This window comes from Ixodes scapularis, unplaced genomic scaffold, assembly GCF_016920785.2.
Source record: "Ixodes scapularis isolate PalLabHiFi unplaced genomic scaffold, ASM1692078v2 PGA_scaffold13__105_contigs__length_92229423, whole genome shotgun sequence".
Lineage (NCBI taxonomy): Eukaryota > Metazoa > Arthropoda > Arachnida > Ixodida > Ixodidae > Ixodes > Ixodes scapularis.
In genome coordinates, this window is record NW_024609839.1 from 81,801,297 (window position 1) to 81,814,373 (window position 13,077).

Sequence of the window (13,077 nt, forward strand, 5' to 3'; positions counted from 1 at the left end):
TGACTCATAGAAAGATAGTGGCGCCACCTATTACAGACACTAAAATGTTTGGATCAGCAACCCTTTAACGCGCATGGCACCACGCTGTACTCACTTCAGCCCTTAATTGACAGTGCGGTTGGAGTTACGCGCTCGCCGGGCCAAGCAGCCTCCTCTCTTTTATCGCCTGCCCCGTTCTCTGCACCTGGGGCTTAGCGAGACCGTGATCACGTGAGGAAAGATGGGCGTATGATTGATCCAACGAGCACGTAGCTTCCACCGCATTATCAGCTTGTATACCGTATAGTTTAGCGTGCGAACGCTGTAAGCAGAGCTGCCCAATAAGCTGCGTTCAGACCATCTTCACTCCATCCCGCTTTCTTGAGGGCTCCTCCATTTTGGTGCAGGTTCAGAGCGGCGCCCACAAGGAAATCGGGGAATTAAATTTAGCGCCTTTAGTCCAGCAGAACATCGTCCGGTGACAAGAACACAACTATAGTATGCTGCAGGTTAAGAAAAGAGGGTGAAAGGAAGGAAAGTGGGAGAGGAGGAAGCGGATGCAACGCTAGTGAGGGGAGAGTTTTTCCTCCCCTCGCTAGCGTTGCGTTCATTTCCTCCTCTCCCAGCTTCCTTTCCTTTTCCGAGTTGTCAACTAAATGTGTACGTATTTTGTTAAAGAAAGAAACAAAACTATTTTTTTTTTTATACTAACTCTGTTATGCTCACGTCTGGAATCTACCGTGAGCTTTCGTGGGATTTCTTGTTCTTCAAGGTCAGTTGGACTGTTCTAAATTGGTAAACGCTCCAATCTCCATCTGCTATTAACATGTTCATGCATTTAAATATTTCTAAGAACTCAGCGATGCCGGAACTGTTATAGAATAAGTGAATTTTTACTTTGTTCAGTATGTTATCTATATAGTGTTAAACAATTTTGAATGTTTCTTTTGGCCTCTGTTGTGATGTATCGATGATCAAAAGAATTAAAGGTATGATGCCCGTTGGTGGGCATCGTCAATAAACAAACAAACTCGCAGGCACTACTCGTGATCCGCTAAGTGGAACACACAAAAACGCACACACTTTAATCGAAAGTTTCACTGTAGGAACCTGGCAAATGACTTGACCCCTTCCGAAAAGCGGGTGTGCTGTCCGATGCCCAGGTCCCGCAGCCTGCCGCACTCGAGGCGGGAGTCGTGCGGCCGGGGGGCCCCCTGGCTGGGAGCCCGGTCTGGACTCAGGTGGTCGTGTCCGAGGTTCAGGACCTCCGCCATGATCAGAACCATCTGGAACTTGGTCAGGGGCTCCAGACCGCACCAGTGGAAGACGCCGGCCACGCCGCTGTCCTGCAAAAGTCACTGTGAGCACTGCCTCTGATCCCAGCAGTTGCACGGAGCAAGAGAGGATAACATACATTTCCTAACAGACTGAAACCCCAAGACTTAAAGGGGCCGTGCAACGACATTTGCTTGGAATGGTTTTCATCGTGCACAAGCTAACTGGCAGTAGTGCACAAGCTAACTGGCAGCTGTCCGGCCCAAGCGCGAGCGCTCTACCTACGTTAACACTGCGGCTCCTCGGAGGCTTGGAACGTGCACGCGCAGCCAAAGCACAACGGAAGGCAAGGAGCGCATGCTCGTTGCCTTCGGTCGTGCTGGCCATTAAACGAATCTTCTCTTTCTGCGTTGACGTCCTGCGCCGCCGCGTGAAAGAGGATTCGAGAAAAGGCAGCAGCCTTCAACTGCTCGTTTCGCTGTCAGAACAAGCGGGCAAGCGATCTGGGTCAATCATGTGTCATCCGCGTGGCGTCCAAATCACTTGCTCCAGACGTTGTCAGCGGAAGGACGGGAAAAATTATATGTTTTTTTCTTTTTAGACTTAGGCTGGGTGGCGCAAGCCACCGCCCGTTACAAAGGGTAACATCCATCCATCCATTAGACACGATGCACGTGATTTGATTCGAGTCCTCGCCGAACGCTGACGTAACGCTCGTTTTCGAATACGAGCCGAGCCGAGTTCACGCCGAAGGCTGACGCACGAGGCCAATAAAAGTTTTTCATACGAGGTCATCAGCGAGAGCTGCAGGTAAAGTAACTTATCGTCTGTTGTGAACGACTGTTTTTACACGAGATATGTAGAGTTAACCATAGACGAAATGCGGTTAATTAGGAAGAAACCCCACGGATTACCAGGAGTCGCCGTTCCGAAAGTTGCACAACAATGGAGGCGATGTCCTGCGTGTGCGATGGGTAGCGAATTTCGTAGTCGGAAACCTTGGTCTTCTTTGTGGAGTCTTTGAACAGCTGCAAGAGGACGGACACCGCGCTTTCGGCGTCGTATTCTTCGCCGCCGTAGAGGACAGGTATCCGCAGGATGATGGCATCTGAACGAAGAAAGCATTGCGTTTTTCATAAATCAGGACGAAGCCTCTGCTACGTTTTTCGCAATGAAGATGTCGCGACGGCGCATGTGCGCACTAGTCTTGACTCTTGACAGCAGAGTATCCGAATCTCCTAGCGAAAACTCCCCAATAGGGACTTTTCGTAGATCGTCTACCGAGGACTTCGTGGCCTTGCGGGCGCGTGGTTGGGGCCACGGCCGCCCACGTCGCTACTGCCTTGCCGCTTCACCAAAAGATGCATAAAAAAATGAAAGCCGTTTACAATTCCCTGTAACGCTGGATTAGAGCGCAGCTCTTGAGGAGGAAGATGAAAGCGTACTGAGGGATAAATGACACCTTGAGGTCTAGTGACCTCAAGGGGGTCACGTGACCTCAGGGGCTCACGTGACCTTTGGGGGTCACGTGACCTGAAGGGGTTACATGACCTCAAGGGGGTCACGTGACTTCAGGGGTCACGTGACCTCAGGGGGTCACGTGACTTCTGGGGGTCACGTGACCTCAGGGGGTCACGTGACCTCAGGGGGTCACGTGACCTCAGGGGCTCACGTGACCTCGGGGGTCACGTGAGCTGAAGGGGTCACATGACTTCAGGGGTCACGTGACCTCAGGGGCTCACGTGACCTCGGGGTGTTACGTGACCTAGGGGTGTCACGTGACCCCTTAGGTCACGTGACCCCAAGAAGTCACGTGACTTTAGGGGGTCACGTGACCTCAATGGTGTCACGTGACTTCAGGGGGTCACGTGACCTCAGGGGGTCACGTGACTTCTAGGTGTCACGTGACTTCAGGGGGTCACGTGACCTCGGAAGGGGTCACGTGACCTCGCGGTTACGCCGACGGCGACGGCGACGGCGACGCCGCTCAAGCCGGAAACGGGCCCCTAAGAGCTGCGCTCTAAAAACAGGAATCCAGATGGATTTCCTGAGTTCGTCGCTGGAGACGCGGCCTAGCGGACAGACGCGAGGGTTGCCCGGGCCTCAGCTCCCGGTCGTTCGACGCAGGCTACGTTGGCCGCTGGTCAGCGCCACCGGGCCCAAAACTACTCACTGTGGCCATTCTAACAACTTGCGCTTCCCTGGCAAAAAAAAAAAAAAAATCTTTGAGTCGGTTGTTAATAGCGGATCCGGAACCAACCGAGCGGCCGAGCTTGAGCAAACCTCGCGCGTCTTGCCCAATGTGCGCTTCACGAGTTCGGCTTCTCCACGGTGCACCTGTGTGATGCAGGAAGCGGATTCAACGGAGCTTCCTATCTATGTATAGGGTTCTGAGTGCTATCTCAATATTGGATACGGGGACATTACTCGAGTCACTAAACTCGTTGAATTGTCCCAATCAGTAGAGATTCTGCCCAACGTATGCCCGAGAACCAAGAATGCTGGGAACGTAGACGCACACACCGCGGGCACTCGCCTTATCGGCACTATAAAATATTTGAAGTAAATAAAAACAAAGATGCGATGACGAACCCACGTGCGAAGTGGCGCCATTTGTTTTCAGCTTTTAATTTAGAACGGTAACTGCCGCGAACGCCGGCACATGCAGCGCAAGTAACCACAACCACAGCACGCTCCTCGGTGATTGAGTGATCTAGCAAAAGGTCGATATCTCAGAGTTCTGAATAGCCGCATATGTGCACCGTAACGACGCGGCAATTAAGCTGTGAACAGGTTCCTGCGTTCGGTTCTAGGAGGAGGAATTACGTTCATTGCAAATTTTTCAGTTCTTATTTTATTGTTATCACAGGTCGTTTTTTTTTTTTTTTTTTTTTGTTTGCGAGCAGAAGGAAGCAGGGTGAACGTCGTGGTACAGCTTGGCGCAAACAGAACAGTAATCAGGCCACATGATAACACAGCCCAGAATTAGAGAGGCGGGTACAGTCTTTGAGCACCTCGACTTTAGCGTGGGAAGCGCACGTGCACAGCGCAACGCTTTTATGACGAAAACGACATGGGCGCTATATTTCGCAGTATATTTCTCAAGCCTACACGCAGACCCTACGTTTTACCACTTCGATTAGTGAGCTCAATCGATCGCCTTTCTCCAAACTAGCATTCAATCATTATAACCTTTAAAGTTCAAAACAAAAAACAAAAAAGAAAAAAACAGAAGAAATATACTGCATCGTTGCCGTATCCCGCAAATGAACTGCGGCTACGACCGAGGCACTTCATACTCTGCTGCACTGAGACTGCACACAATCAAACTAATCATGACATCAGAAGACATCGGCTTCACGAGACGTAGTGGTATCGCGTGCCGTGACGTCACGTCATAGTGCCACGCGACGGCACGCGACGTTTAGCTGAAACATTTCGCCGCCAATTTTAGCGAAGTGTTTTCCGCTAAATGTAGCTGAGAAATTTTCGAGCCACGCCGACCCCACGGGAAACACACCCGGGGATCCGCCGCAAAACATCGCCCCCAAAGAGTTGTAGTAGAGCGTTCCGACGCTTCCGATAACGATACTCCGCAGAGTACCCGCCGTCGTTATCGGAACGATAAACGAAAACGCCCCAGCAACGGCGGTGGCTGTGAAAACCGGCGATCGCGCCTGTTCACGCTAGAGTGCTTCGGCGTCGCACAGTGTAGTCGTGTGGCGCATGTAAGCAGAAAGCAAGTTCGTCTGCTTCTTTTGCAAGGTGGTGGTGACGTCAGAACGTCGAGCTCTGATTGGCTCCGACTGACGTCAATCAAAGCTCGACGTTCTGACGTCACCACCACCCCTGCAAAAGAAGCAGACGAATTAGCGCTCCGCATACACTGTGCGCCAACAAGTGCACAGTGTTTCGTGCGCCCCCGCGAGCAGAAGCGTGTCAATATGGCTGAACGAACCTGGCTTTGCGGCGAGCACAGCTTTCTCAGCTTCAGCCTTGGTTTTGCCGTACTTGTTCAGCGGGTTGGGCTCGTCTGCTTCTTGATAGGGGGGACTCCGGCCGTCGAACACGTAGTCGGTGCTGATGAAAATGAAGGCAGCTCCTTCTGCGTCTGGGAGGGGAGATTTGTTATCAATGCGTACCTGCATTCTGTTTGCCGGTGTATCTCCCGGCGGTTCACTCCGTGGTGTAGAGCAAAAACCATCTCTAACGTTCCGCGCAAATAACTGCCGTGAGTTCGTCCTAACTTCGATGATTCAAGGCCGATTTTGCGCGCAGAAATAGGATGAACAGGCTCGAAATGTAAGTGAGATGAATCGCATTCATATACTTTAGAAGCGGCATGCAGTTATTACTAAAAATAAAAGTCGCGTTGAACGAGAATAAAAAAAAAAAAAAAAGGAAAAGCGACAGGAAAGGTTAACGGGAGTCGGTTGGAACGCCGGAGCTTTCTCCCCACGGAGCCGGTCACGTGACCTCAAAATCCGTAATGATCCGCATCCATTTGCAGACGTACCGGCCAAAGTTGCTAGATTTTTGGACGCCGTCACGTTGAGCTCGTAGCTAGCGGCGTAGTCGTTCTCCACCTTGTCCGGGAACCGTTGGGCGGCTGAGTGGACGATCACGTTTGGCTGTGGCCGAAAAGAAAAACAATTACACCCGCAGATGCGTAGCACTGAAAGGAAAAGTCGACACCACTGGTCGCTAACGGTGTCAAATATATATATATATATATATATATACACTTTTTTCTTTTGCGCGCGCGCTGAGAAAATTGTTTTTGCGAAAAGTATGCATTATACGGAAAAAACGTCGATGTTTTATTTGCTGCCAAGGGGGTTTTCCTTGGCAGTGGCCAATGCATCAACTGTGCAGTGTGTGTGTGTGTGTGCGCGTGTGCGTGTGTGTGTGTGTGTGTGTGCGTGTGTTCTAAAAATGCCACCCCCCCCCCCCCCTTTTTTTTCTTTTTCGCACGCGGCTACATTGCAGCGAAGTGATATGTGGACAATCACAACTTCTACTCCGCGGGTGTCGCTTCGCCGCAGTGCACAGGCGCGCTGCAAGAAGCGCACTCAACGGAGCTAGCCAACTCGCCCGAACAGATAACTAGCAGTGCCATATAATAATCACTGTGTGCTGTCTGCTAGTATATTGGAACGAATGGAAAAGTGTAAACAAATGTGAAACTGAACCTAAACTTTCAGTGAGGCGAATCTTGCGTCGAAGACGGAAGCTTGACAATTCCGGAGAAGCACGTTACAGTTGGTACGTTCAGGACCGTTCTGTACTGGGTCACACGCTGGCAGTGAAGAACGAGCTGGCTTGCCAGAAGAACATTGACCGATAAAAGGAAGCAACCAGGCCGGGCGGGGTTCGAACCCCGCGTACGTTGGCAACGCCGCAACGCACGCGGCAATATTGCTTGTGTAAATAATATTAAAAAAAAAAAAGAAAAAAAATTATATCTTGCCCGTAAAGTAAAAAATGCAAGAAATATTTAAATTCGATATCTTCAAAATACGATTTAGCTGCTTTATTCGTGGTTTCTTATTTATTTTCTCCTGGTTTCAAATAGCTCCAAAAATAATTGGTTGGCCACGCTCTAGTAAACTTTACAAACACGACCAATAAATGCTAGAACGAGGTTTCTTTCTTCTTTTTTTTTTTTTTCATAAAAATAATGATTGCTATTTTCTCACTAGCTATCTCTCACCATATCACTAGCACGAGGTTTGGGCAAGGGGGGGGGGGGGGGGGGGGGGGGAGGGCACGATAAAGAAATTAATACATAATCAGTGGGCAGTTCGACGGATTTCATTACGTGGTAAATTAGGTTTATATTCGTTTTAATTTCACCTGCCTGCAATTTCTGAAAGGCAGGTTAATTAATTACGGAGTCCTCGTTGTCACCTATTTTCCCGAATAAACCTAACGACAAGTTTATTCGTGGTTCGACACCGGGTTTGCTTTAGTAGTTCGCTAGGAAAACAGAACACGTTCTTGCGTAATTTATAACACACACGGATCCAACTGTAAATAATTGCGCGCTATTTTGTATTTAATTAAGTTGTAACAATATTTTTTTTTTAATTTTTTTTTCGATTCGCACACCAGGGACCTAGACATTTTGCCAAATTAGCCAAGCAGCAAGGAGAATGTTGGGAACGACAGCTACACGCGCTTGCCCTATCTGTGTTAGAAATTCGAATGAAATAACCAAAATGAGGCGTTGACAAACGCACGTGCAAAATGCCTTTTTTTTTTTTTTTTTAGATAAAAAAGAAACTAGAACAGTTATTATTGCAGACGCGTTAGCACGCGCAGCGATTGTAACTACACCCACGGCATGCTTGGATAATTTAGCAAATATTGCATGAATCGTTTAAGGTTTCTCCGACTATTTTTCGGTCACCGCGCATCATAAGAATTCGCACAATACCTTATATTTCTGGACGATGCGTGCGGTGTCCTGCACGTCGGTCAAATCGGCCTTCACAAGCTGACCAGACACCCTGCTGTGCGCCAGCCCGACCACGGTCCACGACGCCGCCGCGTCAAAAGCCCTGACCAGCGATCGGCCGAGCAGTCCCGAAGCCCCCGTGATCAAAACGCTCTTCATATTTCCTGCAAAAGACCCAAACGTCGACAAATCACACTTCTCTAACGATTCGTCCCGTCCAAACTTCCCGGTTTTCTCACGCGTTGACCTCGAACCGCAACGTCATCGACAAAAAACGCAGCGTCTCCCTCGTTATTATTTTCAGCGAGAGACAAATTCGACTCGGTAAGCTTTCCAAAAAAAGAACTAGTACGTTTTACGCAGCCAAATCTGACAGAAGAGCCCACCTGTACCGAAACCTGAGTGCATTGTAGGCTGACGCGGCCGCTCCAGCCGCTCGCGGAGGAAAAACCGTAACAGGGCGAACAGGAAGTCGCCCGTGGCTGTTACATTTGGAGGAATTTCCGTTTTATGAAAGGAGGAAAAGAGGCCATGCGTCTTTCTCCCTCTTTCTCTCGCCATCCTTTGCGGGCGGCTGCTGTGTCAAATTTCGCCTCTAGCCAGACAGGATTTTGCCAGCCGATGGCTCCGAGGACTAAGGTCGTTCGTTCCTCGCAAAACATTCTCTCAAGATTATGATCAGTGCAACCCGCGGGGCGCGTCAGACGGGCGACGAGCGGTGCAACGGTCTCGACACTTCTCCGCGTCTCCAACATAGGCCGCGGCTCGCTCAGCTGTGAGTACGACCCCTCTGTTCTAAGCATGCACGCTCGTCACAAACGCCGCGTGCATTCCGTACGGTCAAACGAGTTTCTACAAGCTCGCGGACGGTGTGGCCGAGTGACGACGGTTCGAAGTTCGATCCCCCTTTGTTTAGAGAACCGCATTTGTTTGTTGTTGTGCACTGTTGCGAGGCGCGGGCAGGTGTGTAAATATAACGCGCCAGTCCCAGAACTAGGCTAATAACGTTTGGCTGGAACCGTCACGGCGGCATCGTGACATCACCGACGTTTCCGTCGGTTCTTGGACGAAAGTCAGGAATAGTTCGTCGCGTTGTTAGTTTTTTCTCTCTTTTTTTTCTTTCTTCTTAACTTCTAAACTATTTCCTTGTGGCTACGAGAGACACGGAACTTGACTCCGTGGAGTTGAGGACTTACAGATTTTCCGTGGTTCGAAGACGATCCTGTCACTTTTGTGAGTCGAATGTCCCCACTACCGCTTCCCGGCTTTTATGTGTGATCGGGTTTATCAGACCCACGTGGTTTGACGGTCGTAGCATCGCCAGACAGCAAACGTAACTTGCAAAAAAAAAAAAAATAAAAGAGACAAAAAAAAAAGTAAGTAAATACGGTGTTGAGGTGGGTTGTACATAGAAAAACCGAGAAGACGCCCATGGGTGTTTTCGCAGGATAGTTTGGACAGGGACGATCTGCGGGGCGTTTTCCTACATTGCGAGCCTTTTTTGTTCTTTTGTGATTATGCTAATTTCTTAATCGCTCAGTGCCACGAAGTTGTTCTACTAGAAGCGCTCTTGTGCGCGATGCATGTCGTGGATTTAAATGAGAACAGGCAATCAAATATGCGTTGCTAGCTTTTTTTTTTTTTCGTTATAATTCTGGTGCATCGATTGGGAGCTTCATTGTTGTTCTCGTGTAGTGATAGGAAATAGCTGTGAGCGTGCAGTTTATACGCTGGGTTTCTTTTTTTTGTTTTTTATCATCTGTCAGTGAAGGACAATTTTGGCAACCTGAAATAAAAATTGTCAAAACATATATATTGTTTGAGCAGTGCCAATGGACACAGTCATAGCAGTCAGCAAAAGCCACCAATTCTATGTACCTCTGTAATGTTGACCAACTCACATGCTCTCAAATTGGCCTGTAAATGTTGAGTTATGCTGAAAACTAAACACCACTGCTGAACACATTATTGTAGTTTCAATTGTATGAGCCATGAGATCACTTGAGGTGTCGTTCCGATTTTTTGTCAACTTCCAGCCCCAAAAACACTACAAAGTGGAAGTTAAGATTGTTAGACTTTCTCAGGGGTTTTGGAAAGTTTTATGGTCAAACCGTTGGTGGCTGTTCAGCATTAATCCTGAGTATTTATTTTCTTGTACTCAAGATACTGTCTTCTAGTCTTTCCATGCTCTTCTTCTTGCCCATGAACGCAGCCTATGCAGAGAGCAAGTCGTCTGCTTCTTGTGAAGGAGTTGCGGTAACGTCAGAACGACGCAGAGCTCTGATTGGCTTTCATTGAAACGATAGTGGGTAGACCTCACTGCTAGGTGCCTTAAGGTCTACACACAATTTTTTTTTTTTTTTTCAACCAGCCGATAAGAGCTTGGCATTCTGACATCATCACAACCCCTGTGCAAGAAGCAGACAAACTTTTGCTCCGCATTTCAGAGTTTCAAAGGCCTCATTCTCAGAAATTGGAGATATCATTTTCCATAGCCACTGCTTCATAATGACAGAGTGGTCAATCAGTAGCTTGCCACTAACTTGAGCCAGCCACTTTTCATATAAGACCAGTTTGCATATACATCGCAGCGATAAAGGAAGACTATGAACCGCTCTGGTGCAGCGCTGATTTCAATGTAACTTAGCACTGATGCAGTGCTGATCAGCACCCTACTGCTAATATATAGAGCCCTGCACGGGTAACAGTTTAATCATTCACATCCGATCTGCATCCACAGACTTCATAACTGCATCTCAACCGCATAATTGTATCTGACCCACATCCGCAGACTTTGTATCCGCATCCGAACCGCATCCGCAAAATTCGGAATTGCGTCCGAACCTCAATCCACGCATTCACTTTAAATCATAAAATCAAGCATGAATAAAAATTAAAAAGAGCATCTGGACGGTATCATATAAGCCGTCAGCTTAGCTTTGTACAAAAAAACTCGTGTCAGAATACAATGAAAGTCATTTTATTGTATTTTGTTTTTTCGTATTTATATAATAAGCTGCCACCTTTCCATAGACACTTTGCATTCCTGGAAAGATGATTGCAGTTATGAGGTCGTCTTGCGAGTCTGTGACACTGACACTTTTCCCAGAAGATGCGCTCAAAAGGAAATAAATTTTTATATTTATTTTCCTTTTTGCATTGTAAAACTCACATCAAGCAGACACATATTTTATGAACATGAAAATTAACAAAGGACAGACTAATAACATTGTGTTATAGTATTTAGGCCAAACAATAAAAATGTGGAAGAGGAAAGGCGCTCACTCACCGCAGCAAAGTGCTTGCGTATGTGTGGCAAGGGGCGAGTACACGACTGGAAAAATATCACAGTGTTCAATAATGGCAACACCTCCTATTGTTTTCAGTTTAATCATGAACCCTCAACTGCATGCTCGGAACCATATACTTAAAAACAACTCACTACCAACTGTCGAGAAAAAGAAAACACACACACACGCAACATTTCACTTGTCGAGGTTGCTGTGTAGAAGAAACAGAATATCGTCAACATGAACAAATTCAGACTGGTTCACCTCTCTTAAATTAATACCTGCTAATAAAAAGTCTCTTCCGTTGGTGCACTTGATGCTGGGACGGCATGCACGAACTGCGCTGCGAGAATGAGGTGCGAAAACTCATGCTGGCACAAGTTCCACCACTTTAGATGATCGGAATCAGTCTCCTCGATCTACTTGTAGGTAAACAAGCCACTTGCAGGCTTCTTCTACTTTTTTGTGGCTTGTACGTTTTCGGTTTTCTTGGCCCAAAAGCATTTTCCACTCTTTCCCTGCCAAACAAGAACAGGCTTTCCCGGGACGACTGATACTCCTGCATTCTTTAATTTTTCTGGGGACAGCATTTTTGGTGAGATAGAATGTTCTAGAGCGATCCTTGGTGAGAATCAAATTTTTCTTGACATAACAGTTTTTTCATCGATTGACACCTTTTATCTAATACATTCGATGATGTACTTCATAGTATCACTTACTTATTCACTCTACACTGAACGATTGCACGTGTTCATGGGCTGCCTCGTCAAAAATGTACATCTGAACCCGCAGATATCCGCATCCGCAGCCCCTGGCATCCGCATCCGATCCGCAATCCGCCAAATTTGCTTCATTTTTATTAGTATCCGCCAGTCTATGGCGGATATCCACGGATATGCAGGGCTCTACTAATATAGTATGAAGTCAGAGTTCCATCAGCAAGGGTGGTGTGTCTGTGAACAGGCCTATAATGTCTCGACTGTGCGTGCGGGACCAAATCTCCAAATACGACCAAGTGTCGTCAAAGGTTTCCCTACTTGTTGAATAGCTCGGACATTACAGTGGCGTTCCAAGGCTGTCGTTGTGCCCAGGGGCGGATTTAGAGGGGGGGGCCTGGATGTCCTCCTCCCCCCCCCCCCTTCCACATATATAAAATTTAGGGCGTGAAACAAGGGAGAGGGGGAGGGGTTTCATAAACATATGGTATGCTGACCAACACCTGACCCCCTCCCCCCCCTCAGGAAATTCCTGCATCTGCCCCTGGTCGTGCCCAGCATCGGTAACGCTACCACATTGAAAATCTTGCAGGCCGTCTCTTCTGCTGGGATGACAAGATGGCAGCGACGGACGAAAAGTCTGTGCTCGAGGCCCTCATGCTAAAGCGTTCTCAGAGTGCCACCCGCCTCAAGTCCGTCAGCTACAAGCCCCGGTGGTTTGTGCTCACCAAGGCTTCTCTGCGATACCACGACGGCAACTCGGATGCAAGTTCTTTTTCCTGTCGTGTCATCACCTCACATCGGCTTACTTAGCTAGCAGACGAGAGATTGTTTCTTGCTACCAGCTTCCGACATCCAAATCACACTCTCTGAATTTCATTATGCCAAGTGTACAACAATTATATTTATAGCCATCTGCATCTCTGGAGTACTTTCCAAACTCGTTAGCTTGATGTTGGTATTTTGGGCTATACACCATTCACCCCTTAGCTGACAGTGTGGTGGAAGTTGCTTGCCCTTTGAACCGGTCGCACGTCTATTTTTTGCCGTGTGATGATGCTCTTGTCTGTACCCGTGTGCAGAGGGCAGGGTCAGGTAATGAAAGAGAGGATGTTGATTGGTCCGGGGAAGACGTAGCTCCCGCCGCACTGCCTACTTGGGGGCTGCCGGGGTATAGTAAGATGAGTACAAAACATGCGCCGACCATATATAGCTCATTCTAGTGGTCCACAGATCTGTTCTATTTCACACTAACTTCTCTTAGAAATGCCTCATTGCGTACTGCCCATTGTGTACTTCACTGTCAATGTTAACTGCCTGTAAAGCAAATTTCCTCGTCCAGCTTGCAGTCTTTTTG

The 13,077-nt window shown here is 48.0% G+C and overlaps 2 protein-coding genes across 3 annotated transcripts in view; one reads left to right on the plus strand and one right to left on the minus strand.

The window, feature by feature from the left end:
• Positions 1-1,017: 1,017 nt before the first annotated feature.
• On the minus strand, positions 1,018-8,989 carry LOC115323826 (methionine adenosyltransferase 2 subunit beta). 2 transcript variants are annotated; one of them, XM_040223379.3, is made up of 6 exons: positions 8,911-8,989; positions 7,694-7,878; positions 5,771-5,885; positions 5,213-5,365; positions 2,169-2,362; positions 1,018-1,325 (listed from the first exon to the last, which is right to left on the minus strand). In XM_040223379.3, exons 2-6 carry the CDS (start codon positions 7,871-7,873, stop codon positions 1,077-1,079), a joined length of 891 nt encoding a protein of 296 aa, XP_040079313.1. In that variant the 5' UTR covers positions 7,874-7,878; positions 8,911-8,989; the 3' UTR covers positions 1,018-1,076. The 2 variants fall into 2 exon arrangements, with proteins under 2 accessions (XP_040079313.1, XP_029840132.3); XM_029984272.4 differs by lacking the exon at positions 8,911-8,989 and adding an exon at positions 8,101-8,275.
• The window catches only part of LOC8038841 (tyrosine-protein kinase Btk29A), a 29,724-nt gene continuing 24,962 nt past the window's right edge, over positions 8,316-13,077 (plus strand). The window contains exons 1-2 of the mRNA XM_029984270.4: positions 8,316-8,489; positions 12,313-12,485. Coding sequence (XP_029840130.2) covers positions 12,339-12,485 — 147 coding nt within the window. The 5' untranslated portion in view covers positions 8,316-8,489; positions 12,313-12,338. The remainder of the gene's footprint in view (positions 8,490-12,312; positions 12,486-13,077) is intronic.

Excerpts from the sequence above, each read along its gene's own strand:
- LOC115323826 (XM_029984272.4), bottom strand. The coding sequence starts at position 8,275 with ATGGCGAGAGAAAGAGGGAGAAAGACGCATGGCCTCTTTTCCTCCTTT. Across the intron at positions 5,886-7,693 it reads GCATCGTCCAGAAATATAAG|CCAAACGTGATCGTCCACTC; the intron begins GTATTGTGCGAA and ends TTTCGGCCACAG. Across the intron at positions 2,363-5,212 it reads TGTGCTCGCCGCAAAGCCAG|ATGCCATCATCCTGCGGATA; the intron begins GTTCGTTCAGCC and ends TTCTTCGTTCAG.